This window comes from Microtus oregoni, unplaced genomic scaffold, assembly GCF_018167655.1.
Source record: "Microtus oregoni isolate MIOR12 unplaced genomic scaffold, Mior012 000104F_ref0000108, whole genome shotgun sequence".
NCBI classification, from domain to species: Eukaryota; Metazoa; Chordata; class Mammalia; order Rodentia; family Cricetidae; genus Microtus; species Microtus oregoni.
In genome coordinates this window covers 1,114,601-1,141,955 of record NW_024544718.1, presented here as the reverse complement: position 1 = coordinate 1,141,955, position 27,355 = coordinate 1,114,601, and the positions used below count along the sequence as shown (strand labels likewise).

The 27,355-nt window shown below is 48.4% G+C and overlaps 1 protein-coding gene across 1 annotated transcript in view; it reads right to left on the bottom strand.

The window, feature by feature from the left end:
- The window catches only part of LOC121443295 (stAR-related lipid transfer protein 8-like), a 74,716-nt gene that overhangs the window by 9,463 nt on the left and 37,898 nt on the right, over positions 1-27,355 (bottom strand). The window contains exons 5-6 of the mRNA XM_041645000.1: positions 3,779-3,859; positions 283-355 (exon numbers count right to left, since the gene is read on the bottom strand). Coding sequence (XP_041500934.1) covers positions 283-355; positions 3,779-3,859 — 154 coding nt within the window. The remainder of the gene's footprint in view (positions 1-282; positions 356-3,778; positions 3,860-27,355) is intronic.

Genomic DNA, 27,355 nt, shown 5'->3' with positions numbered 1-27,355 from the left:
CTTAGGAAACATCAGAACTGGTTTAAGTAGAAACAGACTGAAACCAAAGCATGCTTTGAGGAATTTGAATCAAGACCTGATCTGGATCTTCTAGTTACAGTGACAGGGGTAGAAGAAAGTTTGAGAGACACAGTAACCACAATGAGCAATGGGATTGCAGAAAATGAGCCCCATTGATAAATTATGCTCCCCTATAATAGAAGGTACAAAGAGGTTGTCATTTCCATGAAGAAGCACAAAACTGGTACCAAGGCTTCTTAGGCCTGGCCCTCAATCCCCTACCTGCACAGGGCCCCCAGAGAGTCCTGGTCCAGAAAACTGTAGTCCTTCTTCACAGAGCCAATATCCAGGTGATGGAGGAAGGTCATTGGCTAATAAAGGCACTGCCCTGGCCCATTTTATTGGTTAGAGGATAGGTGGGAGGAGAAAACAGGACAGAACTCTGGGAGGAAGAGGAAGTGAGCTCAGAGACTCCACAGCTCTGCTCTCCGGAGCAGACTCCTCAGCAGAGACATCATGCCCCGCTCCCAGCATGAACTCCGACCCAGGATGGACATAGGCTAGAATCTCCCGGTAAGCACACCTTGGGGTGCTACACACAGATGATTAGAAATGAGCTAAATTAATATGTGAGAATTAGCCTAGAAGAGAATGGGCCAAGCAGTGCTTAAAAGAATACAGTGTCCGTGTAATTATTTTGGGGCATAAGCTAGACGAGCAGGCGGCTGGGGTGCTGGGGTGCTGGGGACGAGGCCCCGCCGCCCCTAATACTACATCCAGGGGGAACACACCCTCTGTGTGGGGGAAAGAAGCAAAGATGAGTCTGGCAGGGGATCAGAAATGACCCCAGATACCCTTCAACTGCACTGGGTTGGGGTGAGGAAGAAAGGAAGCAAGAAGGCAAGGGTCAAAGCAAAAGGGAAAGCTAGGAATAAAACAGAGGTGGTAGGGTTTGGCTCTTAAGGTTTCTCTAATCCTTAGACCTTAGACCCAGAGGGATCACATACCAGATATTTACATTATGAATCATAGTTACAGTTAGGAAGTAGCAATGAAATAATTTTATGGTTAGGGGTCGGTTATCACAGCATGATAAACTGTATTAAAGGGTCACGGCATTATAAAGGTTGAGAACCACTCAGAACTTGAGACCCATGCCTAACAGTCTAAGGCATGGGTTGAAGGCTTAAGTCTCCAGGGGCAGGTGCCCAGAATGTGGTGGAGCCTTTAGGAAGGAGGGCCCAGGGGAAGGAGCTAAAGTATTGAATGGGTATTAGAATTTCCCTCCTATCCACACTATCCCTCATAGCCCTCCCTTCTTAGCCCACCATGAGGGATGAAGCTTTCCTCCACTCTGAATTTCCACCATGACATTCTATCTGGCCACAGGCCCAAAGCAACAGAACCAAGCAACCATGGATGAAAACCATAAGGCCAAATAAATTGCCCCTCTTTCTAAGTTGCTTATCTCAGTGCCTTAGTTAGGGTCTCTATTGCTGTGAAGAGACACCATGACCAAAGCAACTCTTATATAGGAAAACATTTAATGGCTGGCTTACAGTTTCAGAGGTTTAGTCCATTAGCATCATGGTGGACATGTAGGCATGCAGGCAGATATGGTGCTGGAGAAGGAGACGAGAGTTCTACGGCCCGCCGTTCCTATTACTACATTCTTTATCTTGCAGGCGACAGGAAATGAACTAAGATACTGGACACAGCTTGAGCATATATAAGACCTCAAAGCCTGCCTCCACAGTGACTCACTTCCTCCAACAAGGCCATACCTACTCCAACAAAGTCACATCTCCTAATAGGGCCACTCCCTGTGAGCTTCTGGGAGCCAATTGCATTCAAACTGCCACACTCAGGTATTGTGTCACACGGAAAGAAGGCTAATGAGCCTGGGGGAACCTAGGGAGGTCAGAGTTGGTAATTAAGGGAAAAGCCAGAGAAGTCTAGGAGGTCTGAGCTGAAATGAACCGTGTAAAGTATGTCCAGGCCCAGACAACAGGCCTGAGCTTTTCAATGACTGCCAACATCCACCTTGAGCTCTTCTCTTTCATTTGAATTCTGGACTTTCAGACAGGCGATCTCCTGCAAGTCCAAGGCAAATTATGGGGTGTAGGAGGGAACAAGGTCAGAGGGAAAAGCATGTAGCTATACAGTGTCTATCCAAAGCAGTGGGAGCCATCTCCCCAGGACTCAGGGAAGGAAAGCAAAAAGGAAGACATGTGGAGAGAGGGGAGAAAGGTCAAGCTGCTCATTCTACTTATACTGATGCCAGTTCATGCCAGGTACTGTGCAAGGTAGTAGTGAAGAACACAAAATTGGGGTCCCTACCTTCAAGGAATTGACACTCACACAGGTAACAGGCAGAAAGCAATACACAAACCACAGATAACACAAACGCCATAACAAACCTGATCCAGGGTGACAGAGTAAATAAAGGCTGGGGCAGGAATGGCTACTTGATGAGATGGAGTCAGACCAGGCCTTTCTGGGGGAGATTTCTGAGACAGAATGCCTGAAGGCTGAGAAAAAGCTGGCTAAGCAGAGAAACTAGAACAAGTTTCAGCCAGAAATAACACAAATACCAAGGTTCTGATGAGGGAGAGACCAGGGAAGGAGCAGGGAGTAGACAGGAGCCAATGGTGTCGCCAATCAAGGAGAGCAGTGGGTCAGGCAGGGTGCAATATTGATTGGTCTCTCCCTCATCAGAGCACATGAGCCACGTGGTCTCAGGCTGTGGTCGACAGGTCTGGGGCACTGAAAGCGAAGCATGGAGTTCAAAGAAGGATCCTAGTGCTTTATTCCGGGTGAGCAGTGGTGGAGCTCAACAGGCCTGGAAGTGGAGGTGTTAGGGAATGCATTCACTTTGAAAGAAGAAAAGACTAGCAGGACATCTAGCCACGGGGAAGAAGAGAATTCAAGGGTAACTCCTGGCTATATGGAACCTGAGCAACAGAGTGGACAGAGTTGTTTTAGGCAGATCTCAGAGGTACCTGCTAGACCGCAGCATAAAGACATTGAGTTGGCGGCTGATTAGATGAACCATAAACTCTGAAACGAGGTCTGGACAGACCCATTCAGAGCTGTCACAGAAAAGATGAATGAGCATCTTCAAGAAAATAAACGTGGAGAAAGCAAAGGGTCTAGACTGAGCCCTGGAATACCCTAATATTTAGATGCCAGTTAGAGGAAGCAGAGTCAACAAACAGAGGGCAGCAGCCAGAGATGAAGAGGCAGGCGGAGGTACTTCAGAAGACGAAAGGGAGTGGCTACCAGTGCTGAATACTATCGAGAGAAAAGAGTAAAATGAGGGTCGGGAAGTGGCCATGGAGGTCATGGGTGAGCCTGACAGGATGAAGTAGGGGTGAAGCCAGGGTGCAGCAGGGGTATGTAAACAACAGGGGACGAGGGAGCAAGCGTCAAGAACAAAACCCAGAAAACGAAGAGAAATGAAGAAAAACAGAAATGAGGTTATTGCCGTGGGCAAAGTGGGGTCCCACATGAGCCACAAGGATGCGCAATTCCTCCTTCCCATTGTCACCAGGGTACACACAGTGAGCCGCTAAGACACAAGTGGCACCAGAGCTGGAAGCTGATGAGAGCACTCCCCTAAGGGTCCTGAGCTTCAGGAGTACAGTCCCTGCACAGCTGGGGGGGATCGGGAGACACAGGGGCTTTGTGTGGCTGCAGTGAGCATGTATTCTACCCAGTTTGCAGATGAAGAGCTGTAGGAGAAAGAGAGTTTTGGAATAGGATAGGGAGAACAACTAAGCTTTACCTTCAAAAAGCTGAGCATACTGAGGGAATCCTGTTGCCCAAAGCCATTCACATGCTTTTTTGGCTTCCGCTTCTAAAACAGAACAGAGGAAAAGAAACAAGCAGAGTTAATTCCAGCACTTGAGAGGCAGACACAGGCGGATCTCTGTGAGTTTGTGGACAGCCTGGTGATGGAGGAAGGTCATTGGCTAATAAAGGAACTGCCCTGGCCCATTTTATTGGTTAGAGGATAGGTGGGAGGAGTAAACAGAACAGAACGCTGGGAGGAAGAGGAAGTGAGCTCAGAGACTCCACAGCTCTCTCGGGAGCAGACGCCTGAGAGAGACGCCATGCCCAGCTCCCAGGATGAAGCTCCGAACCAGGATGGACTAGGCTAGAATCTCCTCGGTAAGCACACCTTGGGGTGCTACATACAGATGATTAGAAATGGGCTAAATTAATATGTGAGAATTAGCCTGTAAGTGCTAGAGCTAAAGAGCCAAGCAGTGCTTAAAAGAATACAGTGTCTGTGTAATTATTTTGGGGCATAAGCTAGCCGAGCAGGCGGCCGGGGATGCTGAGAACGCAGCCCCGCCGCTGCCCCCTAATTACTACATATGGCGCCCACGTGGACAACTGCTTCCACATAAAGCCTGAGACAGCTTGGGAAGTAATTCTAGAACAAAATGAAAGCATTGTGCCTGGTTTCTTGGTAGCAGCAATTTCTCGGTTCTACTCTGCTTGCTAGAGGCAAGCAAGCGCCTCATCTAAGAGAGGCTTCCTGACTCAGCTTTAGCTGCAGAACCCTGAAGCTCATTAAGAGGTCCTGCCACAAAACACTTAAACAGTGTTGACGAAAAGCTGAACACATGCTTTTCGGTTTTCAGCCATAGCAGGAAAAAAGCTGCGCCGTTTAAAAATGCCGGCTTTCTGGGCTGTCCTGCCAGGGCAAACTCTGACTCTTTTACGCAGGCGGTTTGTGCGGTTTGCAAGCACAGGCTGCTGAAGCTCGCTTGCTGGCTACAGCCAGTACCTCAGCCATGAGGCTGGAAAGCTAAGGAATGGGCTGGATCCAGCGGGCAAAGCCACGCCTTTAATCCTACTGATATTGCTTGGTAAATTAAAGACTCGTGTGGTCAGAAAAAGAGAGATATACAGTAAAGAGAGATTCAAAGACAAAGAAAATTTCTAAATGGTTTGAAGTGTGTTAAAAATATATGCAGACTAAAATTTAAAGTTCTTAAAGTAACAAAAAAAAAGGAAGAGAGTTGTTGTGTGTGGTAGCACACGCCTTTAATCCCAGTGCCTAGAAGGCAGAAACAAACAGATCTCTGTGAGTTCAAGGTGTAGTAGTGTACACCTTTAATCCCGAATGCCTGGGAGGCAGAGACAGGCAGATCTCTGAGAGTTCAAAGACAGCCTGGTCTACAGAGTTACTTCAGGTCAAAGATACAGAGAACCTGCCTCAAAAAGCAAAGAGTTAAAAGTAAAAATAAACAAAATAGAGGTTAAAACACAGCTGCACAAAGATGGAAAATACACAGAGAATTTTGATACTGTATGCTATTATGCTCTCTTTGAATTGTTTGAATGCTGAGGAAGGACAAACAACTGCTAAAAGATATTTGTTTATAAATGCTGCTGAACTAATCCAACATAGATACTTTGAAAATGCCTTAAATTTGAAATTTGGATCTAAGGACATGATACTTTGGAAAGGAGTTTCTTATTTTGTTTTCACAGAGGATGAGACGCTGTTCATTTCTTCTATTCCAATGTGGTATGATGGACCACGCCCTCCTGAAGGGTTGGTGTGAACGCCTTCAAAAAATTGCTTCGCTCAACTGCCAACTGAGATGAAACTAGCACACAGGTTATACCATGAAAGACCTAATTAACGACGCCCCCATTCAGCAGGAAGCAGTTTGGAGAGAAATAACTGCGCCCATATTCCCAAATATGGTTTATAAATGTTCTTTTACATTTAAAGGGGGATATGATATAGATATGAATAATTTACATTAGTATAGATTTTGCTTTATTGATAGAGATTTAAGGTCAATTTTGTTATATATATATAAGTGTTTCTGGTTTTGATTAAGGTATTGTGATTGTGTAGTTCATTTAAATATGTACTGTATAATTAAGAAATATATGTTGTTAATGGATAATCATCGATAATAGTAAAGCTTGTAGTCATGTTAGTTAATATTTTCTAGATGTGCGTAGATATATTTTAGATAGACATTCTTCATGTCTTTCAAAGATTACAGAATAGGACATTTAATGTTTTAATAACTGAGGACTTTTCATGACAATGAGACACTCTGCTCCTGGCAGCACCAATCTACTTCAAGAGGAAGATGGGCATCGAAGAGGCTCGTTATGGAGTTTGATAGCCATTTGGGCAAGAAACTGCTCTTGCCTGGACTATTGCATAAACTGGACACAGAGAACCCACAGAGAGAGGACTACTGAACTTGCCTAAGGTGAGATGATCTTTCGGGGTTCCTGATTCATGAAAGAGTCTGCGAGACATTCTGCAGGACACAACAGATAGTGACTGAACTGACTTTGAATTTTCCTGCTTTATGGAAATGTCTGCTGGATACCATGGGCCTGAAGGCATGAAGATGGATGCCCCAACGGTACAGAGGAACTTTGGGTGACTGTCCAGGCAGCGAGATGTCGCTGTCATTTCTAGAGTTTTAAAAGTTGCTTTTTTCTTGTTTGCTTAGGTAGTATTGTATCTTTCTGGAGTCTTTGATGGAGTTAAGAATAGTTAGTTATAGTTATAGTTTTCCTTAGTTATGACAAAGATTATTGTAACTTTTACTTGATAACTGTTTTGTTATATGTAATTTTGCTATGTTAAAGCCTTTTTTTTTTTTGTTTAAACCGAAAAAGGGGAAATGATGGAGGAAGGTCATTGGCTAATAAAGGAACTGCCCTGGCCCATTTTATTGGTTAGAGGATAGGTGGGAGGAGTAAACAGAACAGAACGCTGGGAGGAAGAGGAAGTGAGCTCAGAGACTCCACAGCTCTCTCGGGAGCAGACGCCTGAGAGAGACGCCATGCCCAGCTCCCAGGATGAAGCTCCGAACCAGGATGGACTAGGCTAGAATCTCCTCGGTAAGCGCACCTTGGGGTGCTACATACAGATGATTAGAAATGGGCTAAATTAATATGTGAGAATTAGCCTGTAAGTGCTAGAGCTAAAGAGCCAAGCAGTGCTTAAAAGAATACAGTGTCTGTGTAATTATTTTGGGGCATAAGCTAGCCGAGCAGGCGGCCGGGGATGCTGAGAACGCAGCCCCGCCGCTGCCCCCTAATTACTACAGCCTGGTATACAAAGTGAACTCCAGGGAAAAAAAAGAATAGCATGATACTGGGGGAATACTGCCTCACATCCTGTAGGCAGGCATACCTAGCTCTGATGGTTCAGGAACCGCAAGGAAGACACAATGCAACTGGCCAAAGCGCACCCTCTGCTCCCTTGATTCCACTTCCTGTGTCAACCATAGCTTTCCTGAACCTCATTCCTGGCCTGTTGCAAATCCCTCCCACGCTCTCCATCCATGTCCTAGCCCAAAACACACCACCACCATCAGCTGCTAGAACTGCCAGTCTTCCAGGCCCTGGGGAGAGCATCCTAGTTCAGCTAGGAGATAGGAGATGTCCAACAGGACTTTCTAATTCCTTTTTCGCTAGCACGGCTACCATCACCCATCCCGCTGAGAGGCAAATCTCATTTCAGCCATAATCACCTGTGAAGAAGGTCCAAACATTCTCACTGCAGCCGCCATATTAACAAACTCGGAAAGGAAATGACTCAAGCCAGGCACAAGACACACTTATAATCCCAGAAGTTAGGAGGTAGAGGTAGGCGGGTTGTGAATTCAAGACCAGCCTGGGCTTTGAGACATGGAGAAGATGGGAAGAAAGTGGACAGGATGGGAGAGGAGACTTGCCTGCAGTCTCACAGCTGACTGAGTGGTGGTGCGGGACGTGGTCCACGTTAGGTCTGACTCTCCTCTGGCCTTCCAGCCCTTGTGACAGCAGCTGCCCCGGTTCTTTCTCTCCCCACCTACTCGTTAATGTCCAGTCCTCCTTCCACAGGGGACTTCCCAGAACACTCCTGCCTCTCCTATGGCCTCAAGCCTACTTGTGGAATACTATAGTGTTGAACCTTAGGCTATCACAGTGCTGGCCTGTGGGGTCTTGGAGAGTCTTGGAAGAGAAAGGCTTTCTCTTCTGCTCTGGGAGTACCTGACAGAGCTGGATGCAATGGACAGCCAGATCTGAGACACAGAGGAGACCCTCCTGGTCACTAGCAGCAGAGTCCTGGGACTACACAGCAGCAGCAGCTACTTCTTCCCCATGCAGGCGTTGCCAAGGTACTGCCCAGGGTGGGGGTGGGTGGGTGGGAGGGTAGAACTCTACTAGCAGTACCTCAGCTTGTCTGACAGGGGGCGATGCAGGTCTGGTAAAAGATTCACCTCCCCAGGCCAGTGGTTCAGGACCAAAGGAAGGGGAAAGATGAAGGGACTACCCACACCAAGTAAGGGAGCAGCTGAAACATACGGTTTGTCTGCTAGGACAGCTAAGCTGGGTACCACAACCACTTCCTTGTCCTCTGTTTTCACCATAGTCCCAAGAGAAGGCGCTTCTAGGATCTGAGCACCCTGCATTGTTTTCCTGTCATTAGGACGAAAAGAAAAATCGGAAGAATGGACAAGGTCAGACTTTCCAGAGAGGTGAGGACAAGAGACAGTGACCTCTAAAGGGTAGCAAGTTTAGTATGGTCACTAGTTCTCTGCATGCCAGGAACACATTTATCTATCTATCTATCTATCTATCTATCTATCTATCTATCTATCTGTGTGTGTGCGCGTGTGCTTCTCACTAGCCCTGCATTAATATTATTTCAAGCTATAGTGTACAAGCACACACAAAATAAAGACAGTAAGTATCCAGTGTAACCCACAATTAAATATCATAACTGAAGCTACAATCCTGATCATTTAATTCCATGTTCCCATGATATTACATTACCAGTCCTCAGACTCCAGACAAGCAAGGAACCAGTTCTCAGTTCTGACAAATTGTTTTCTGCTCCTTCTTGTTTAGTGAAATCACAGACCTGTGTTCAAATCCTGATGTTGCCAGTCACAAACTCTGACAATGAACAAGTTACACATCTCTCTATTGCCTCCACTAAAAGGAGCATTAAGTAAAACATGAGGGGAGAGAAAAGCCATCGGTACACTATGCCAAGCACTCAATAACTGTTCCCTCCCAGATCTGGTTTTGAAAGTCCCAAATAAAAGAGAAAAGCCATTGGCACACTATGCCAAGCACTCAATAACTGTGTGCCCCCCCCACAGATCTTGTTTTGAAAGTCCAAAATAAAAGGGAGAACTGGAGAAAGTGGCCTGGCCAACCTGAGTTTCTGTGTCTGTAGAAGGAGTCCCATCAATCTCAGAATTGGGGCCAAATGGCCCAGGGAAGTGAGGTAAAGCAGCAGAGACTTTGGAGGGGCTGCAAGACAAAGAAAGGAGCAAAGGAGCCTGAGGTAGGTCTCAGGACTGAATTCCTCAGCAGCCCTCCAGAGCAGGAATCCAGAGAATGTAATGGGTTATTAGCGAGCAGGATGTCAGGGACACTGACTTCTGACAATGCACCATCTCAGCAAGGCCTGGAGGCCCCGGGGCTCCTTCTCAGATGGAGCAGTCAGGGACATATGTCTTGGTGATTAAGGGGTGAACTAAAGTACTTTGCTTCATCCATCTAACATGTCCCTGCCTGTCAGACTAGGCCAGGGGTGACCTCCCACCCCCACCTACATGAAAGTCAACTCACCTGAGGCTGGAACCAGCACAGCCCAGACCGAGATCTGGCTTATGTGCCCAACAGGAAGAGTGACACTGGGCAGGCTGAGGCGAGTGAGGCAGGAATGCCTGTAGCCCCTGGCCCTAACCTCTGTGTCCAGATCCAGATGTGCAGATTCCAGAGAACGACCGCCAGCCATTTCAATTGTTATATTCTGCAGCTGGTGCTCTGGCCAAAGCCAGGACAGGTCAGTAACAGCATTCAGCTGGCCAAAACTGGATTCCATCTATATGAAAGCTCAGATTCTCTCCCTGGGAAAGTGCCTAACTTATATAAGCTTCAGAGTCAGGGCACAGGAAAATGGGAAGCTCGAGAGAAGAATCGGGCTCAAAGGTCAACCCACAAGTGTCCTTTACAGAGTGCCACAAAAGAAAGGGTACCACAAAGCAGCATAGCAGAAGCCTTCTGAAGCCAGTGATAATATATGCACCTCCGTGCATACAAGCCATAGCATAGATCTTCTTAGCACAGAGCATGTTTATGCAGAGGAGGGATCAAGGTGAAAAGTAGGCATCCTGTTGCTGACATTCTATGAACACTGGAAAATTTCACACACTCGGGGAAAAAAGACCAATATCTGCCAAAGAGGTTAATGCCTAACAGCAACGACTAGATTGAGGGGGAAATTCTAATCAAGACAGTTCCCTGTTTACTGCTTAAATCATCGTGGGCACCTGGCTTCCCGCTCTAAACTATGGTTGCTACATTTATACAATGGGGATCAAAATTCTTGTTAGAACAAGGCCCTCTGAATCGACTAAGCAAGGCACATACGAGCTTACAGAAACTGAAGCAGCAAGCACAGGGCCTCCACGGGTCCGCAGTAGGTCCTCTGCATATATATTATAGCTATTAGCTTAGTATTTTTATGGGACTCCCAACTGTGAAAATGAGAGGGTCTCTGACTCTTCCTCCAGTCGGGTTGCCATGTCCAACTTCAATATGATAGGTTTTGCTTCATTTTATTATATGTTATTTTTGTCATGCTTGGTTGTTATTTCTGAGAAATCTGTTCTTTTCTGATGACAGACAGAAAGGGAGTGGATCCAGAGGGGAGGGCAGGGGAGGGGGGAGGAACTGGGAGGAGTAGAGGGAGGGAAAACTGTAATCAGGATATATTGTATGAGAAAAGAATCTATTTTCAATAAAAGGAAAAAAAGAGTCTGCTGCCAACTTCCTTGGTTACCACATGGGTGTGATCAAACCTTTGATGGTCCTCCTCCTCCTCTCCTTCCTCCCCTCCTCTTCCTGTTTGTTTCTGCGCTGGAGATAGAATCCAGGGCCTCATTTGTCCAGGCTAGGCAAGCTCTCTGCAGCTGAGCCAGACACCCACAGTCTTCCTTTGCTGGGTTTAAATGTGACAAATTTAAGTTGCCATTACACAGGGATAGTTTGGTTAAGGCTGTTTGATCTTTGTAACCTCCTGAGACTTTAAGGCTCATGGAGATGCTGTGTTCGTTCCAGGGAGATGAGAAAGGAGAACTAGGAGGAAGACATAAGGTACCAGGCAACTATGTTCCAAGAGGCAAGCAAGGCCTCACTCAGCCAACAGCATGAACCTTAGTCCAGGGATGGTACCCCTCTTCACATGTGTATCTGCGGTAAATTAAGGTCCTTCTGTTGAGATGCCCAGTAGTCTGCAAAGGAGCTGCTCAGGCTCCAGGTTCTTTTTTCTCTTTCTAACCAAAAAAGCCCATCTCAGGCCTGGGCGCCAGGTAAGATAATGGGCCCGAGGCTGGGAACAAACAGGTGTCCCAAGGACTGACATGAAATTGTCTCTTATTAGTTACTGCTCATGGGTAGTAACGGCTCTTGGGTAGATCTCACCATCACCTTCTACTCTATGTGCCCATTAGCTCCTGGGAAGATGTGAAAAATGCCAGTGTCCTGACTATTTAAATTTGAATCTCTTGGGACAACGTTGCATTTTATTTGTTTCTTTGCTTCTGGGAGCTCTGCAGGTGGTTCTAGAGTGTGGGAAAAATAAAATCTCCTGTCCTACCAGTCTTGGCCAGAGAAATAGACACACACACATACACAGAGCCCTGGAAAGATGCTCTCCAGGGGCCGGAATCAGGCATGTAGGCATGTTCGAGCCACTGGTTGAAGTTTGCTCCAGGCCTTGAGGGTACAAACAAGAGTACGACCAACACTAATAGGAGTGCCTATGGTGGGGAGAGGGGAAGGATTCTGTGGATGTTTGTGAAGGTCACTTAATCAAATTGTTAGCTGACTGTTCCTGTCTTTCAGAAGCCATAGTGGCCTCTTTTACCTTACTTACTAGCTTCCTGTTTGATAAGGCGTCTCATGACCCCCGCCATAGGTCGGATGCTTCACAAACAGAGTCTAGTATCAAGGCTGGTCTCTTCCACTTTTAGTGGGAACAGGAGGAAAAGCTAGTATTCCAAAGGTATTGTGATACCACTGTCTATGGAACAATGTAAGTTCCCAGGGTAGGCTCTGTGAAGCCCTGGGTTGGACGAGGAGAGGGAGGCTGGCCACAGAGCTGCATATCACTACAGGCCCTGTACTGGAGCTAGGAGATGCTAAGCTCTGTCTCAAAATTTCTTAGTTCATTTCTCTTGGCTGATCCAAGGTGCATTTCCTATTTTCACTCGCCACCCCTGGAGAGGAGCATTTTTAAGACAGAATGGCCTTGAGAGGGGACTTTGTGGCACAGAAGTGACCATCCTTGGCACTGGTCCCAATTGTTCCTTCTTCTTCTTATGGGCACACTTTACCCATCTAGCCTTTGAGCTTAGCACAGGAATGTGACTCGTAGAGGTGCGGCCAAGAGATGCTGTGACAGGTGACTAGCTGGCTTTTCTACCTCTTTGGGATAGAGAGAAAAAGGTCTTCACGGAACTATCAGGTATTCTGGGGCCACTGAGACTTCCCTTCTTGACCCTGAGGTGGAAGAAGGTGGATTAATCCCTGCCAAGTAGAAGGCCCGCACATCCACAGCCAGTCTCTACCACTGCGGCTCTTAGCTAGAATGGCCACTCTAACTCAGTTCTGGCAGGGGAAGGAGAAGCAGGGAGGAAGGGAGACAAAACAAAAATAGCTCCCATCCCACATTCCAAACCTCACTGGAGGGGCACCACGGCAAGGGCCGCTGTACTTCAGCCGGCCTACTTTGGCAGTACTAGACACTGGCTGGCCTTCTGCTTGCTAGGTCGTAGGGCAGGATTGGGGCCCTGCTGCACCTGTTCAGATGCCAGCCCGAGTCTCTGCCGGAACTGCAGCTGGATGCCAAGCTCCTCGGGCCATGTGAGCAATACTTTTGGAGTCTTCCTGTCACAAATGAAGGACCAACAAAGCAAACAGCTTAGGAGAGCTATATGGCAGAGGGTGGTAGCAAGTTCCCAAGCCACTGAAGTTTGGGGCTAGCTAGTGTGTATATGCAGAGCCGCTAAAGTACCACCCTTCAGACCCTTCACGTCTGCACCTGCTCACGGGGTGAACCTCAAGATTGTCCACCAAAAGGACTCCCATCGGGGCAAATTTCCTTCCTAGTTGACGATTTCTGAAGCTGTCTTTGATCATCTCAACTAGATGTGAGGGAGAAGGTGGCTGAAGGGTCAATTTCAGTCTTGCCAAGACACCTCAGGTAGCCCTACCAATGTCATGGTGAGGTGAAGCATAGCTACCTCTGTCAGTGGCGATCCTTTGACTTTATGGGTCAGCCAGCAAGGTGGCAGCTCTGGTATGGAGTTCTATATATATGGAAATCATACAAGCCCCTCAAGCACAGTGCTCTGGCTCCTCTCCCACTCCCCAAGGTACTGGTTTGAGCCCTGTAAGCAGCTCTAAATAAGAAGACTTGCATGAGCTATGAGGTTAAGTCAATCCTGGCTCACTAGGGCTATTTGAGAATCTGGGTCCAGAGGCAGCCAGGCCTGTGGTCTCCTAGGCTAGCAATTGACACAGCGGGGCCAAAGCAGTCAGTTGACATTCCTACCCAACCCAGGGTTTCCCCAGGACAGTGAAGGTCAAAGCTGCCACCTGCTCTGCTGCAGTTGCTCTATTAGCTTTCTTGCCCCCAGGGGCTCCTGTCCCCATCTTAGTCCCAGGTGCTCTGACAAGGTCACCACAACAAGGAAAGATGTTTGTTTTAATAAGCTATGTGCTATTTCACCCATTCCAGTCTCCAGCCTAGAGGCAAGGGATGCCAACCAAACTAGTCTAAGGCAGAATGCTAGAACCGCAGGAACTGCTCTCCTCTGCCGTATGGGCCCAAACCTTTGGCCTGAAGGGCAGGCAAACCACTTGACAGTTTTAGCTCCCCTACTAACTTGTGTGTAATATTAGGGGAGCCCCTACCTCTCTCTGAACCTAGTTTCTCATCTTCTGGTTGCTATCCCCCAACCTCTTGAGTGGCAATGGCGCTGGGTGGTTCAGTGGAGGTGCTGGCCTAGATTGTGGAGGAAGATGTGTTTGGTCTTAGGCACCCCAAAAGGGGAATGGGAGGGAAGAGCTCTGCTGATGTTCTTGCCTCAAAAGCCATCCAACACCTTGTCCTCCTGACTGAGTCATCAGCTTCTAACAAGCACACCCACTAAATGGTCAGGCTTCCCATACACAGCTATGTTCTAGATAGTCTCATGCCTAGCGTACCTCAGCTCTCTCTGTCTCTAGTTTCCAGTTTCTCCTGTCAACATGTTACCCTACTAGCTTCTCCTCCCAAAAAGATTCCAGTCCTGACCTAGTCACTCTCCTACTCTGCAACCTAATCGGCTCCTCACTGCACAGAACCTAGGGCAGAAACTGGCCTACTCTAAACAGACACCCAAGTTTCAGACTAGAGCGAGCATCCCTGTCCCCGAGGCCTCCCTGACTGTCTACATCCATCAGCCTGTGAAGCTGCCTTCCCCATTTGACTGGTAGCCCCATTTCACTGGCTTCTATTTGTCTGGGTGCTCCCAAGGCTGTGTGATAAGGGATACTAAATGTTCTGGCAAAGCCCAGACAGGAAGCTCTGCTTCCCAACTTAACAGTGTCCCTGCTTCTGGCTCTAGCTTCTGTAGGAACCAGAGCAGAGCATCTATCTACCTGAAGCTTACAGCGGGCGCTGTACTATAAGGTGGCACTGCTTGGCAGAATGCCATGCCCCGGGGCCGAAAGCAATGACTCGGGAACATCCAGGTAGGAGACCAGAAAATGAGCTCTGCCTAAGGGTGGAGGCATTCTACCCCAGGAGAGCTATTAGTTCTTCAACTTAGCTTAAGGACAGGCAATAAGGTTCATCTGAAACATTCACGAGCGCTCATTCCCTCTTCCTTCCCTCTCCGGGCCCACAAAGTCTTAGTGCTGGCTTATTTTGACCCCAGGCCACCACCTCTTCATCCTACTCCCCTTGCCTATTTCCCTTTCCTTTTGCTGAAGCCAAATATAAACTCCTGGGCAGGAAATGCCTTAAAGTAGTAGCCTGGCTCCACCCTGGGATCCAGAAAAAAAATTGTCTCTGACAGAAAGGAAATGGGCCTTGAAAGAAGTGACCTCTTCAAGAAGCGAGCAGACAAGACTGCTCCCTTCAGCCCTGAAGCCAGCCAGAGAGAGGGGTGGGGTGTGCATGTGGCCAGGGGTAGGGCAGACCATGTGAGTGCTGGGGCCATGGCAGGACCATTGGGAAGAGAACTCCAAATGGCTGTGAAAGGCCTGCCCGGACAGCATTGTGCGGTAAGGTGGGAAGACTGCGGCTAACAACCTGAAGACACAGCTGCTTTCCATCCTTGTTAATGGACTGTGCTCATTAATGGCAATATGGATGATACCAAATTTAACGATTAAGAGCAATGAGTACCAGAAAGTCATAGTTACTGAAGAGTTACTGTCTTGCCACCCAAGGACTGCACAGATGGTATTCCTTGGGCTGCAAAGTTTCCCCATGCCTCACTGCCTTTATCTCTGAAATAGGGTTGTAATCACAGAACCAACATGATGTTTTTTTGCAATGAGATAACAGCCCATTTATCATGTGTGTGCGTGGTGGAGGGTATGTGCCTGGGTATCTGGGGTGCTGAAAACAGGGCTAACCACTGGTCTCGCACTGATCTCACTAGTCCCAACCTGTGCCCCCACCACACACAATCCCAGTATGAATCCCATTTATGGGAAAAGCACTAGATCATCTCACATTCCATTTGGCAGTCCCAACAACCCTGTCCAAAGCAAGAAGTGACTACTGCACAACCAGAAGCCCGAGGCTGTGAAAGGGCAGGAGTCTTCTACTGGGGGACAGATGGAGCAAGGAACCTGCCTAAATGCCAGAACCCTTTCGGCCCATGTGTTCCCATTTCAGCCCCTCTTGGATTTCCCCTCCAAGATCATTCCCTGTGAACCATGGATGTATTCAATTTATGGTACATGAGTACCAGGCCGTATGCTAGGCACTGAAGTCTGAAGATACAACAGAAGCAGAGCTCTCCCAGTGTATCTAACCAGAGATGGTGTCTGGCCCATCTGCCGCAGGAAAGCAGAGACTAAGACAAACTATCCTTTGAGGCACCCCTGAAGCTTGTTTTGGAGACAAGATAACAGGGAACAAACGCCAAAGCAGGGGAGCTGGCAGCTAGCACGACCTAAGGAAGGAAGCTTGCAACCCCCGAAGAGTCTAAGATGGGTATACTTGGTGGGGGTGGGGAAGCTAGATGTTCTAGGTAACTCCCCCACCCACATAATCCCAATACAAGCATGGGCCACATGAGCTGAGGAGATCTCACAAGTGTTAATCCACCCAGCCTTCTCCCTGCCCCTACCCACCCACACTTTCTAAATAATGCAACCGGTTGTCAAGACAGCACATTAAAACGTCTCTTCTTCCCCGATGACACCCAGCCCCCTGCTCCCCATCCTCAGTGAAAGAAGGTGCTAATAAAGCAGACCTAGTGCCAATGCCAGAACCACCCCCAAACCCCTCCTACAGGCCCTTCCCAACTCCAGTGAAGCTCTAGTTTACAGTCTCTATCCCAAGATTTCTTGCTTTTCCTCCTTCTACCTTAGAGATAGGGTGGGGGGGCAGAGCCAGTAGGCCAGTGGTTTGGGGGACTGAATGCCCAGAAAGACGAGTTGCTTCTAGACATGATGAGCACTTGGAGGGAGAAGAGTGGTGTAAACCAATGCCCTTGCCTTCAGGCCAAGCATCTAGAAAGAGTCTGCCATTAAGGTTACAGGAGGTATCGTCAGAACACCTAGGTTCTCATTTTATCCCCCACTCAGTTGTCTGACCTTGGACATGTCTTTTCTTTAATTGCTTCTTACTCATCTTCTTTATATGTCATAGCTTTAACTGCCTCACAGAATCGTCACAGGAGCTAAGTATGGTAAAAATGTGTCAAGGATTTAGAAGAGGTCACTATGATTGCCATTATCATCATTACCACAGTCTGTTGCAGTGTATAAATGCCACCAAAGATGACCAGAGGAAGAAGCCCTACAAGAGAAATTTCTTAGACGTGATAGAAGCTCAAGTCACAGGAAGTCCAAACCCCATGTACCGAGGTGGTATGCTGGAGCCCTGCATAACCCCAGGCCGGTGAAAGACAGCGAAGTAACAAGGCTGCACCAAGTACTACTTAGCGGCACTGCACACACACTTTATTTACTTAGCTGGACTGAATACTCAACAGCCTTGGGAGGCAGGTACATGTCTCCTCGTTGTTGGCAAACGCAGGCTCAGAGATGTGAAGCTACCCAGGGCTTTGTACAAGACTACCGAAAAAGAGCACGTTCTCACAACAGCCTCTTGCTCGGAATACCTTGTGTAGAGAGCTCTGCTCTACTCTGGGCCTTCCCCACATCCCATTCTTTCCTTTGCTTTCTTTCTCTTTGACGGGGTCCTATATATCCCAAGCTGGCATCAGATTTGCTATGTAGCTGAGGACAAACCTTCAACCTCTGATCCTCCTGTTCTGCCTCCCAAGTGCTAGGATCAGGAGTGTGTCAGCACATCCGGTTTATGTAGTACAGGGAGTTGTACACAGGACCTCGTGCATGCTGGGCAAGCTTTTTATCAACTGAGCCACGTCCTCAGTCTCTCTATTTTTTGTCCATTGAGACGGTCTTGCTGAGGTACAGGCTAAATGTGCCAGCTGTCTAGAGCCAAGCCCTTCCTACAACATCCCTGCCCCTGCCCCGCCTGATTTGAACTCAGTTTACAGCAAAATGGTGGGCTACAAGTACATACTTCAGACAGGCCAGTCCAGATAAAGGACAGGAAATCCCAGGCCACCTCCCCTGGAGGTTGCTCCTTCTACCACAGGAACAGAGTTGCAGGCAAGGCAGAGGTTCCTCTGTGGTGAGGAAGCTGCCGAGTCAGCCTCAGCTGCCTTGAGCGCGGGGGTGGTTTGAGAAAAACAGGGAGAGCGGAGTGTCGTGACCTGGGATCCAAATCTTGTCCCATTGGAAGCTGTTCTCTTCTCCTCCTGAGCCTCAGATGGGTTTCCCAAAGATCACATTGAAGGGATCAGGGCAGCTATTTTGCCGGGCTGTTTTGAGAACACAGAGGGACCATGGAAGTGAAAAGGTCCTGGAAACTAAAGAAACGGGACTGGCTGCTGTCATCATTGCTTGTCACAGGAAGGGATGACTGAGCTGGTATTTATCCCTGCCTGATTCACTCTTGTAGTCCCCACTGTAGGCATATCTCACACCCATTTCTGCCTCAGTACCCCCCAAAATGCCCCCTTTCCTTCCTCCCCACCAGTTGCAGAGGGCAAAGGGCAGAAAAGCAGAGTTTTTAAAGCCCCCCAACCAGGCTACATTATAATCAGCACATTTGGCTGAATATCTATCTCAACAACCTTGTCATCTGTCAAGGAAGAGGACAAACACTAAGAAAAAGGCCCTGCTTTCCTAATGGTTCCCCAATTTTGCAGACTGGACCCGAACAACAAAGCACCTGGACAGGATTGTCTAAGATGTCTCAAGATTCTGGGATCTTAGCATCTGCCTGGTGGGATCACTAGAGAGGGCTTATTAAAGTGGTCATCCTGAAAAGTTCAGAGTGAAAAGAAACAGAGAAGATTCTTGTGTACCTCACTGCTAAAAGGGCCACAAATATGAGGTTGAGGAGGAGGCCAAACCAAGCCCCAAAGGAGTATTTGCAGGAGCTGATATGGATGGGCTGAAGAAAATAGAGGGGTCTGCTTTATCTTCAGACTTCTGAAGGCAGAGAGAAAAGGAGGTGGTAGGCAGTTCCAAGGGGCAGAACTGGGTCTGGGGGTTAAAAGCCTCAAGGTGATACTATTAAGTCAACAGGAGACAAAACATGCAGTCATCCCACTGATGGGAAGCAGCAGCTTGCGACTTACATTGCTCCAGGGTGCTGAAGCCAGCTGAATAGCTCCTACACAGCACTGGGGGTTGAGAGTCTAGCTTGAGAAGGTATGGGCCTTGTGTGCTCCGAAGGCCTAGCTTCCCGGACTCTGTTTGCATACCTACCTCTAGGGGAGATTGTGAGGAAACAAAATAAAGGTGACTGCAACAGGCCAAACCCTCCCCTGATTCCCACACAGCCCTGAGATCTCAGGAACACCTTGGGCTCATATTCCCCAGAGGGAAAAGTCACTCATTAACTTGTGACTGAATGGGTCAGAGGGAGACCTCCTGGGACAGATGCAAACATGGGGAGGAGCTAGGGAGCAGACTGCCCAAGCCTGAGAGAACTCCAGCTGTGGCAGTAGTGGACTCAGATGTCCCAACCTGGCCCAGGCCCTGCAGATGTAGTAGCTGGGCCTGGGAGAATTTGTAGCCAGCCCCATATCACCCTGGGGATAAGCAAAAGGTGTTAACTGGAAACACAAGCTTGCACAGCTGGAAGGGAGCTGGGAAATCCTGAGCCCATCTACCTGTCCCACCCAAGTTATAGATGTAGAAATTGAGGCCCAGGGCTAACACATGCATTTTCCTGAAGTCACTCAGAGACAGAAACAGAGGCCAAGTTCCTGGCTCTATTAGACACACAGGGCTCACAAAATGTTGGTGTCTGTGTTTGGTCTGAAACTATAGAAAAGTGTTTGTATCCTAGAATCTTCTAAATTGTGTCTGGGTTCTGGCCTGACTCTTCCCACCTCCCTCTGCCCATCTAGACACGGATTCATGGTGAAAGACTTTATCTTCCACACCGGAGGCCCTCAGTCTCTCAGATAACTGGCTCCAGTCCCCTCTCCCCTCTTCCCATCTCAGCAGTATGTGGGATTGGACACTGGGCTTCACACATGCTAGGTATGAATGAGAGCTGAGCCCCGCCCCCTTATTTTGAGGCAAGATCTTGCTAGGTTGGCTTTTGAACTTATTCTGTAGTCCAGGCAGGCTTCTGCCACGACTTCCTGGGTAGCTAGAATTACAAGCTTGTGCTACCAGGGTCATTGCTTGTTCTTTTAGGCTCCTAGAAATACCTCAATCCCTATCTGACTCTAAAGCCTACACAAAAGTCGACAACATCTAACGTGAGTATATATACTTCAAACAATAGGAATAGCTACCTTTGTTTGTCCAAACAGAGGACAGAGGGGCAGAACTGTAATTGGCTCCAGAAGTTTTCATGACTGGATATTTGTCAGTATCCCTCTGGGAGGATGTAAATGTTTAGGATGGGGTCCCTTTAAGGCTTGGAGTGGACAGGGAGTTAGTTAATGGCCATCCTGTAGAGGTGACTTTCCAAGGTGGTTATTATGTGGCTCAATTATTAACCAAGCAGTGGCAGGACCCCAGGCTTGCTGGAAAGGGGCCACTCCTTTCCCAAGGACAGCCCAAGAGCAAGAAGCTGTAGCCAGGCAGGACATTCCAGGGGTCTTTCTCTCCCTGACAAGACAGCCTGCAGTGGGGCAGATGAGGGCAGAGGCCTCACCCTGCCCACGTGGGGCTGGAGGAGGGCTGGCCCGGAAATGGAGGAAGTCAGCACACCCTTAATGGGGAAGGAGGGAAGAGAGAGACAGTGAAGGGTTTTTTTTATCATAAATGAAAGAGGAAGCTCCAAGCTGGGCCTTAGTGATTAGATGACAAGCTGGGAAAGACGCTCATCCTGAACGCATCCTGTTTTGCTTCAAATTGGCCTCAGGGTCCCAGAGCTGGGGAGGGGCCTGGACAGAAAGCAGCCTCCCAGGAATTCTCTCAGGCCTGCTGACCTCAAACTCTTGGGTGGCCCCTGAGCGCAGGACGCAAGTGGGAATTAAATCTCTCTTTTGCTGCTAGAGGAATGAAGGCAGAGTTTCTGGAGTTTCTACAAGAAGCTTCTGCAGGTCAGCTTTGGGATCAGGAGCCCCCAGAGGCAGCTAACATCTGCTACTGGCAATGTGACATCTGTAAAACAAAGAGCCCAGGGTCTCTAACCCTTCTAGCCTCTCTTCTCCAGTTCAGATCAAATGTCATCCACTGGTCAGTCACCCCCTCAGTCAAAAGCAGTTCCCCTCTGCTGGGAACTCTAGGGCAAAACAATGTGAATACTGACCAAACCTCTGGTGACACTGCGACACTGCGGGACTAGGTTCGGTGTGATAAGGATGCTGTGGTTATTGTGTTGCAAGTCCTTATCTTTTAGAAAGACATATTGACATATTTTAGATGAACTGATAACATGTCTGCATTTGTTTCAGAGGAACAAGAAATGGAGTGAAGGAGCAAGGAGTATTGGGTGTTTGAGATCTAATTATGCCATTGTTTCTCTTTTTAAAAACAGGCTTAGAATTATTCGCGATGCCTTTAAACCCTCTCTGAGGACATCTCAGGCCACTGAACCCCAAGTGGACAGCAGAGTTCCCCAGGGTCTCCTAACCATGGGTCCTCCATGAGCACTGGTGCAGAGGCTGACTCTAAATGACTAATCATCTAGACAGCAGCTGGTAGCTAACAAACACTCCGTGAGGAGTCCCCCTCATTTAATCTGGCCAAGGGAAAACCAGCAAGAAACTGTTGGAGGCACTGGGAGAATGAGAGACTAGATTTAGACCTCCAGGTGTCTAGCCCTCTGAACCCTCGTTCTTGGTTCTGTGGCACCATGGACTGCTAAGGAACTTAATATGTGGGTTCTCAAATCCCTGCCTGTGGCTGTGGTACACAGGAACAGCGACTACTCAGCGAGTCCTCAACAACATGGAGGGCCACGCCAGAGGAAACTCAACACACAAACTTGGCACTTGAGACTTGTGACGGTGACCCTGACTGGGGTCCTCTAGTCCACTGACTCTCATCTACACGGACCCGTGTACGTAAGCACAAGCACAAGTCAAGCCCCCGAGTCACAAATGAAAGAAAGCGCTCTTTCCCATCTTCCTCTCGGAGAGGCAGCTTCGCTTCTGCCTCTCCCCACTTCTCTGCTTCCCCCTTTCTCTGTCTCTTTCTCTTCTTCTTCTTCTTCTTCTTCTTCTTCTCTCTCTCTCTCTCCCTCTCTCTCTGTCCCCCCTTCACCCTTTCCCCTCCACAACCCCCTGAATGAATATTCAACCTCAAAAAAAAACAAATGAAAAAAGTATCAATAAACCCTTGACCAACAACCGCACGACTGGCACAGCGCTCAAAGATCTCATCTGGAATTGCGGTGTGGGAGGGAATTTAAAACTCACCAATAGCTAGGGCATATCTCAGTACTGGAGTGATTGCCTAGAATGCACCAGAACCAGGGTTCAATCCCCACATTCCAAGCACCAAAATAAAGCAACCCCTGCTCCCACATCCTCACAGACTTTAAGACCATGCCTCCCATTCCAAACCCTGAAATCATTGCCACCCTCACACTGAGCAGCTAAATGACCCAAGGACATAAGACTTGATCCTACCCAAATTGGGAACTCGAAGAAAAAGTTCACTTTTTCACTCAAGAATAATCCAACTCCTTCTTTCAGCCAAAGACTTTTTTTCCATCCTTCCCTCAAGAACTTGCCATTCACGGAACCCATGGCTAGACCAAGGAGCTCCAGAAGTTAGCTAACAAAAGGCCCAAAAGCATGTTGGCCTGACATTCCTTTTCCTTCTTTTGTGACTGTCCTGATGTCCTGTCCCGCTACTATGCTTATACCTGGCTCCAGAGGTCCTGTGCTCCCATTCCAATCTGTACTCCCCCAAAATAGATTTTTTAAACAGATGGATGGCCAGAGATGGTAGAGAGGGTGCATATGAGCAAAGTACAATAATAGCATGCACCTATGGAAATATTATAATTGGCATTCCTTATTTTGTACATTAAAAATTAAGAAAGATAAAAAGACAAAAGGTCAAAGTTTGGACCTCTTGGTGTCTCCTTTCTTTTTCTCCCCTGCTCCAGCTTTGGAAGTATTAAGGCATCATCTTTCCAAGACTCATTGTCCCCATCCTCTGCATCCACACAAGCTACACGGCCACTTCGCCATCTTTCCATCTCCAGATATCATCTCCGGGCAGTCTCTCAGGAAGGCAGGAGGGACCTGCAGATGCTCACAGAGGCTTGGTATTCTTCAAAGGGCTGTTTGCAATGCGGAAGGAGAGTGGGCGAGCTAGGGAGAGCAGCCCCTTTTCAATATGCTGTTTCTCAGACCTAAACTAGAGAGGTCGAAGGAGCAGAAATTCCAAGGCAAGAGCCTGGATGAAAGAGCAAAGCTTGGAAGTAAGGACCAACAACAGATGACCCGTGAAATGGCATCTACAAGTCCAGGATGGAAACATTTACCCCCCACCCCTCCCAGACGGTCATTCTCCCCGCTGGGCTCTTTCCAGTCTACTAGCCTCCTAGAGACCGCCTGAAGTCATCTCAATGCCTGGGGCTGCCCACCTCCAGTTCCCAGAAAAGAAATGTCCCCCTTTCATTCCAGGAAGGCGAAAACAAGAGGAAACCCAGACAGCAAGGATACAGATGGCACAGGCAGGGACTGCAACCCTTAGAGTGGGTGTGGGCGCTGGTGGTGCGGCCGGAGTCAGGGTTTGAAAATAGCCCTGGGTGATTCATTACTCTCTCCTCCCAGGATTACTGGGTGCTCTGAGTGAGACCCAAGCAAAGCAGGACACCAGTACTTTGGCTGAACGTCGTGTCTAAGTACAATCTCTGGGGTCCCCAGTCATGTGTAAGTACAATCTCTGGGATCCCCCAAAGTGAGAAACCTAAAGTCTGGAAGAAAAGTCCCATCCCTCCTCATATTCAATATGATCGCTGTCTCCCCCAGAGTTCTCCAGCTAGTCTACCTGCATAATCATCCTAAGACTTGCAAACTGCCTAGCTCCAGTCACCCCAAGTATCTCGGAGACCATCTTCCTTTACTCACCCATTGAGAGACTGGGTTCAGGCACCCAGTTAGCGACTCTCAGAGCCCTTCTGTTATTGAGATCTTAGCTGCCAATTGAGGTACCGTTGAAAACACTTGACACTCACGAAAGCATGACTCGCCTGAGGTCACATGAACTGGCAGAACCCCGGTTTCCTGCGTGGTAATTTAGTGCTGAACTTGAGCAAGTAGTGGAAGAGACACGGGAGAGAATCCTAGACTACCCAAGTTAGAGCTCCCCCAAACTTCCATGTAATAGCCTGTCGCCTGAGCTTTTCTAACTTAAACTTCTGTGGAACTTCATGGCAAACTGAGTCCCAGAAAGATGAGACGTATTCAATAATATTTATTAACTTGCTCAGCACAGCTACCTCGAATGCAGGAGTAAATTCACAGGTGTTGTTCAGGTAGAAAGGCAGTGAGGCAGGGGGGGCCGACGGGAAAATCCAAGGGGCTGAGGCCTTCCCTGGAAATGCCCCCCAAAGTAGGAGGGCAGAGTGGGTGAGCCCCCAACTGAGTTCCTAGGAAGGCTGTGGAGCCAGTCAGGCCCGGGGGTCCTCAGGGGCCAGACTGGCCCATTTGCGGGGCTCGAATGGGAGAGTGCAGTCGGCGCACTCGCTCAGGAGTCCCCAGTTTCGAAAACTCTGAACCCCACCTCCTAAGCAAAGGCAATGCGGCTACTTTTCTTCCTGCCTCCCGCGTCCTTAGCCCAGCTGAACTACCATGAGATCCGCAGGGCCACAGCGCCAAGGAGGCTCGGCGGGCCACCAGAGCCCGTGGCCCCGTCTGTCTGAGTGTCCCCCTGACGTCGCCCCAACACTTACTTGGCAGCCGCGTCCACACAGAGGCAAAGAGACGGAAGGCGAGAGCTGGTTGAGCTGCTGGATGAGGACACGCGTGGAGCCAGGGGTAACGGTGCCAGCCAGAACAGCAGCTGCGGCAGCTGCTTAGCCGTTGTCAACAGGACTCCGCTCGCTGCGCAGGTGGGGAGGGAGGGAGCGTCTGCGAGTAGGCTACATAGATGATCCGCCCACCTACAGGTCCCTAGACCAATGAGGGTTCAGTCCACCCTCCCCACGGCTCCTCCCGAAAGCCGCCCAAATAGAGTGGGCGGGGCTCTGCCAGCTAGCTCCTCTAATGCCCTGAGCCCGTGCCTTTCCCTTGGGTCACACCTCTGGAGCCAGGAGGCACAAGCCCTGGGCCCAAGACAGAGCTCGAAGGAACAGAGCTTAAAGGAGCAAGAAGCGAGTTGGCCAAGCACGCAGATGTATATTTATTGAGTTCTGAATGTGTCTGGCACTTGCATGCAGGCTTCAAATATAAATGCCATGTGCATGAGAGAGTTTAAATGACTTGTTCAGGGTAATTTATAGTAAGTCCAGAAGACTGCTTCAGTGAGATACACAATTAGTAGAGACAACCAAATGAGAAGAGAAGAAACCCCAAATGTGACAAGGATGTTGTTATTCCTACCTTATTCAGGCCAGCCTTCTGAAACCTTCCCAATGTCACTCTCTGTCCCCTGCAAGTCCAAACTTTACTTCCACATAGAAACACATGCAGAACTTAGGGTAGCAAAGTTAATTATGGAAAGAGAGGGCTTCCAGGAGTTCTGAAGCCAAATACCCCCCAGAAAACTTGTTCAAATTCAGTAACAAACAGTCTTTAAGAATTAGTTTCTAGCCGGGCGATGGTGGCGCACGCCTTTAATCCCAGCACTCGGGAGGCAGAGGTAGGCAGATCTCTGTGAGTTCGAGACCAGCCTGGTCTACAGAGCTAGTTCCAGGACAGGCTCCAAAGCCACAGAGAAACCCTGTCTTGAAAAACCAAAAAAAAAAAAAAAAAGACAGGAGTTAGATGGTGGTGGCACACGCCTTTAATCCCAGTACTCAGGAGGCAGAGGCAGGGAGATCTCTGAGTTTGAGGCCAGCCTGGTCTACAGAGAATTCCAGGACAGGCTCCAAAGCCACAGAGAAACCCTGTCTCGAAAAACCAAAAAAAAAAAAAAAAAAAGAATTAGTTTCTGCCTAGCCTTGCCTGTGAAGTTTCCAATGTAAGTTGATAACCTGAATTTCACTGTGGAATTGAGCACTCCTATTTAGCCAGGGCTAGGAGGAGCCAAGCTCCCAGGGCACTGCAACTATGTTTACGACAGAAACTGAAGAGAGAATACTTATCCTGGGGTACTCAGCAAACACATGGCAGGACTGCAGCATTGACTTGCACACTGGTATTTTCTCTATCCCTAATAGATGATCAGACTCCAGGAACTGCATCCATCTCACTGGATTGCTGAGTATCCAGTGTGGCAGTTTGCTCAAGGTCACTGGAGCCAAGGACAGAATCAGGCATCCTGCCTCCAGTCTACTAGGCCAAACAAATCTCCCCACCTTCCTTCCCAGCTAGCTCTCATGAGAACCTAACTAGTGACAAAGAACCAAGCAAGGCAAGCCCTAGCGTGTGCTGTCCCCCTAGTGTGTGCTGTCCCCTAGTGTGTGCTGTCCCCTAGTGTGTGCTGTCCCCTAGTGTGTGCTGTCCCCTAGTGTGTGCTGTCCCCTAGTGTGTGCTGTCCCCTAGTGTGTGCTGTCCCCTAGTGTGTGCTCTCTGCTCTTCTCGACAGAAGGGCTTCAACTGGTATCTTATGACAGTTTTTCTCCCAAGTGAGCCATGTCCCCACATATCTTAAATGTGGTTTTAGCCTGTACATATGAATTCACTCCCCAAGCCAAAATCCTACCAGGAGGCTCTAATCCTTCTGATGGGTCGGAAGCCTCTTCCCTCAGGCAGGGCTGTAAATACTATTGTAAGCATGCTTCAGGGTCTGAATTGAAGTCAAATGTGCGTGGTTTGCACACAATGCTAGAAAGAACTTACAAGTGGGAGACCTGCCATGGTCCGATCCACAAGAAACCAAGTCAGAAATGAGTTTATCTACCCCATGGCACTGAGCACAATGTTTTCAATGGTTTCCCAGTAACGTTCACTAGTAGGTGAAGAAATGTTAAAGACACTTAGGGATAACCATGACCATCTTATAGGCATATGAATAATGGAAAACCCAATATAACATTCAGTAGATACCACTTTTTATTTGTAGCCCAGGTTGCCCTCAAGGTGATATCATTCTTACTTCACCCTCCTAAATGTTAGGACTACAGACTTGGGCCACTACTTGTAAGTTAGTAGATAGTTCTAACTGGATTAATATTGTCTAGGTTCTGAAATACCAGTGTGTGTGTGTGTGTGTGTGTGTGTGTGTAGGTGTGTGTGAGAGAGAGAAAGAGTGAGCACATACAAGTGTGCACATGCGTGTGCAGACTAGGGAACAGCCTCCAGTGTCATTCTTCAGGTGCAGCCAACCTGCTTTTCTTTTCAGACAGGGTCTCTCAGTGACCTGGGGCAGGCTGGCTAGACTAAACCTGCTAACCAGAAAGACCCAGGGACCCAGCTGTCTCCAGTAGCCCGGTGCT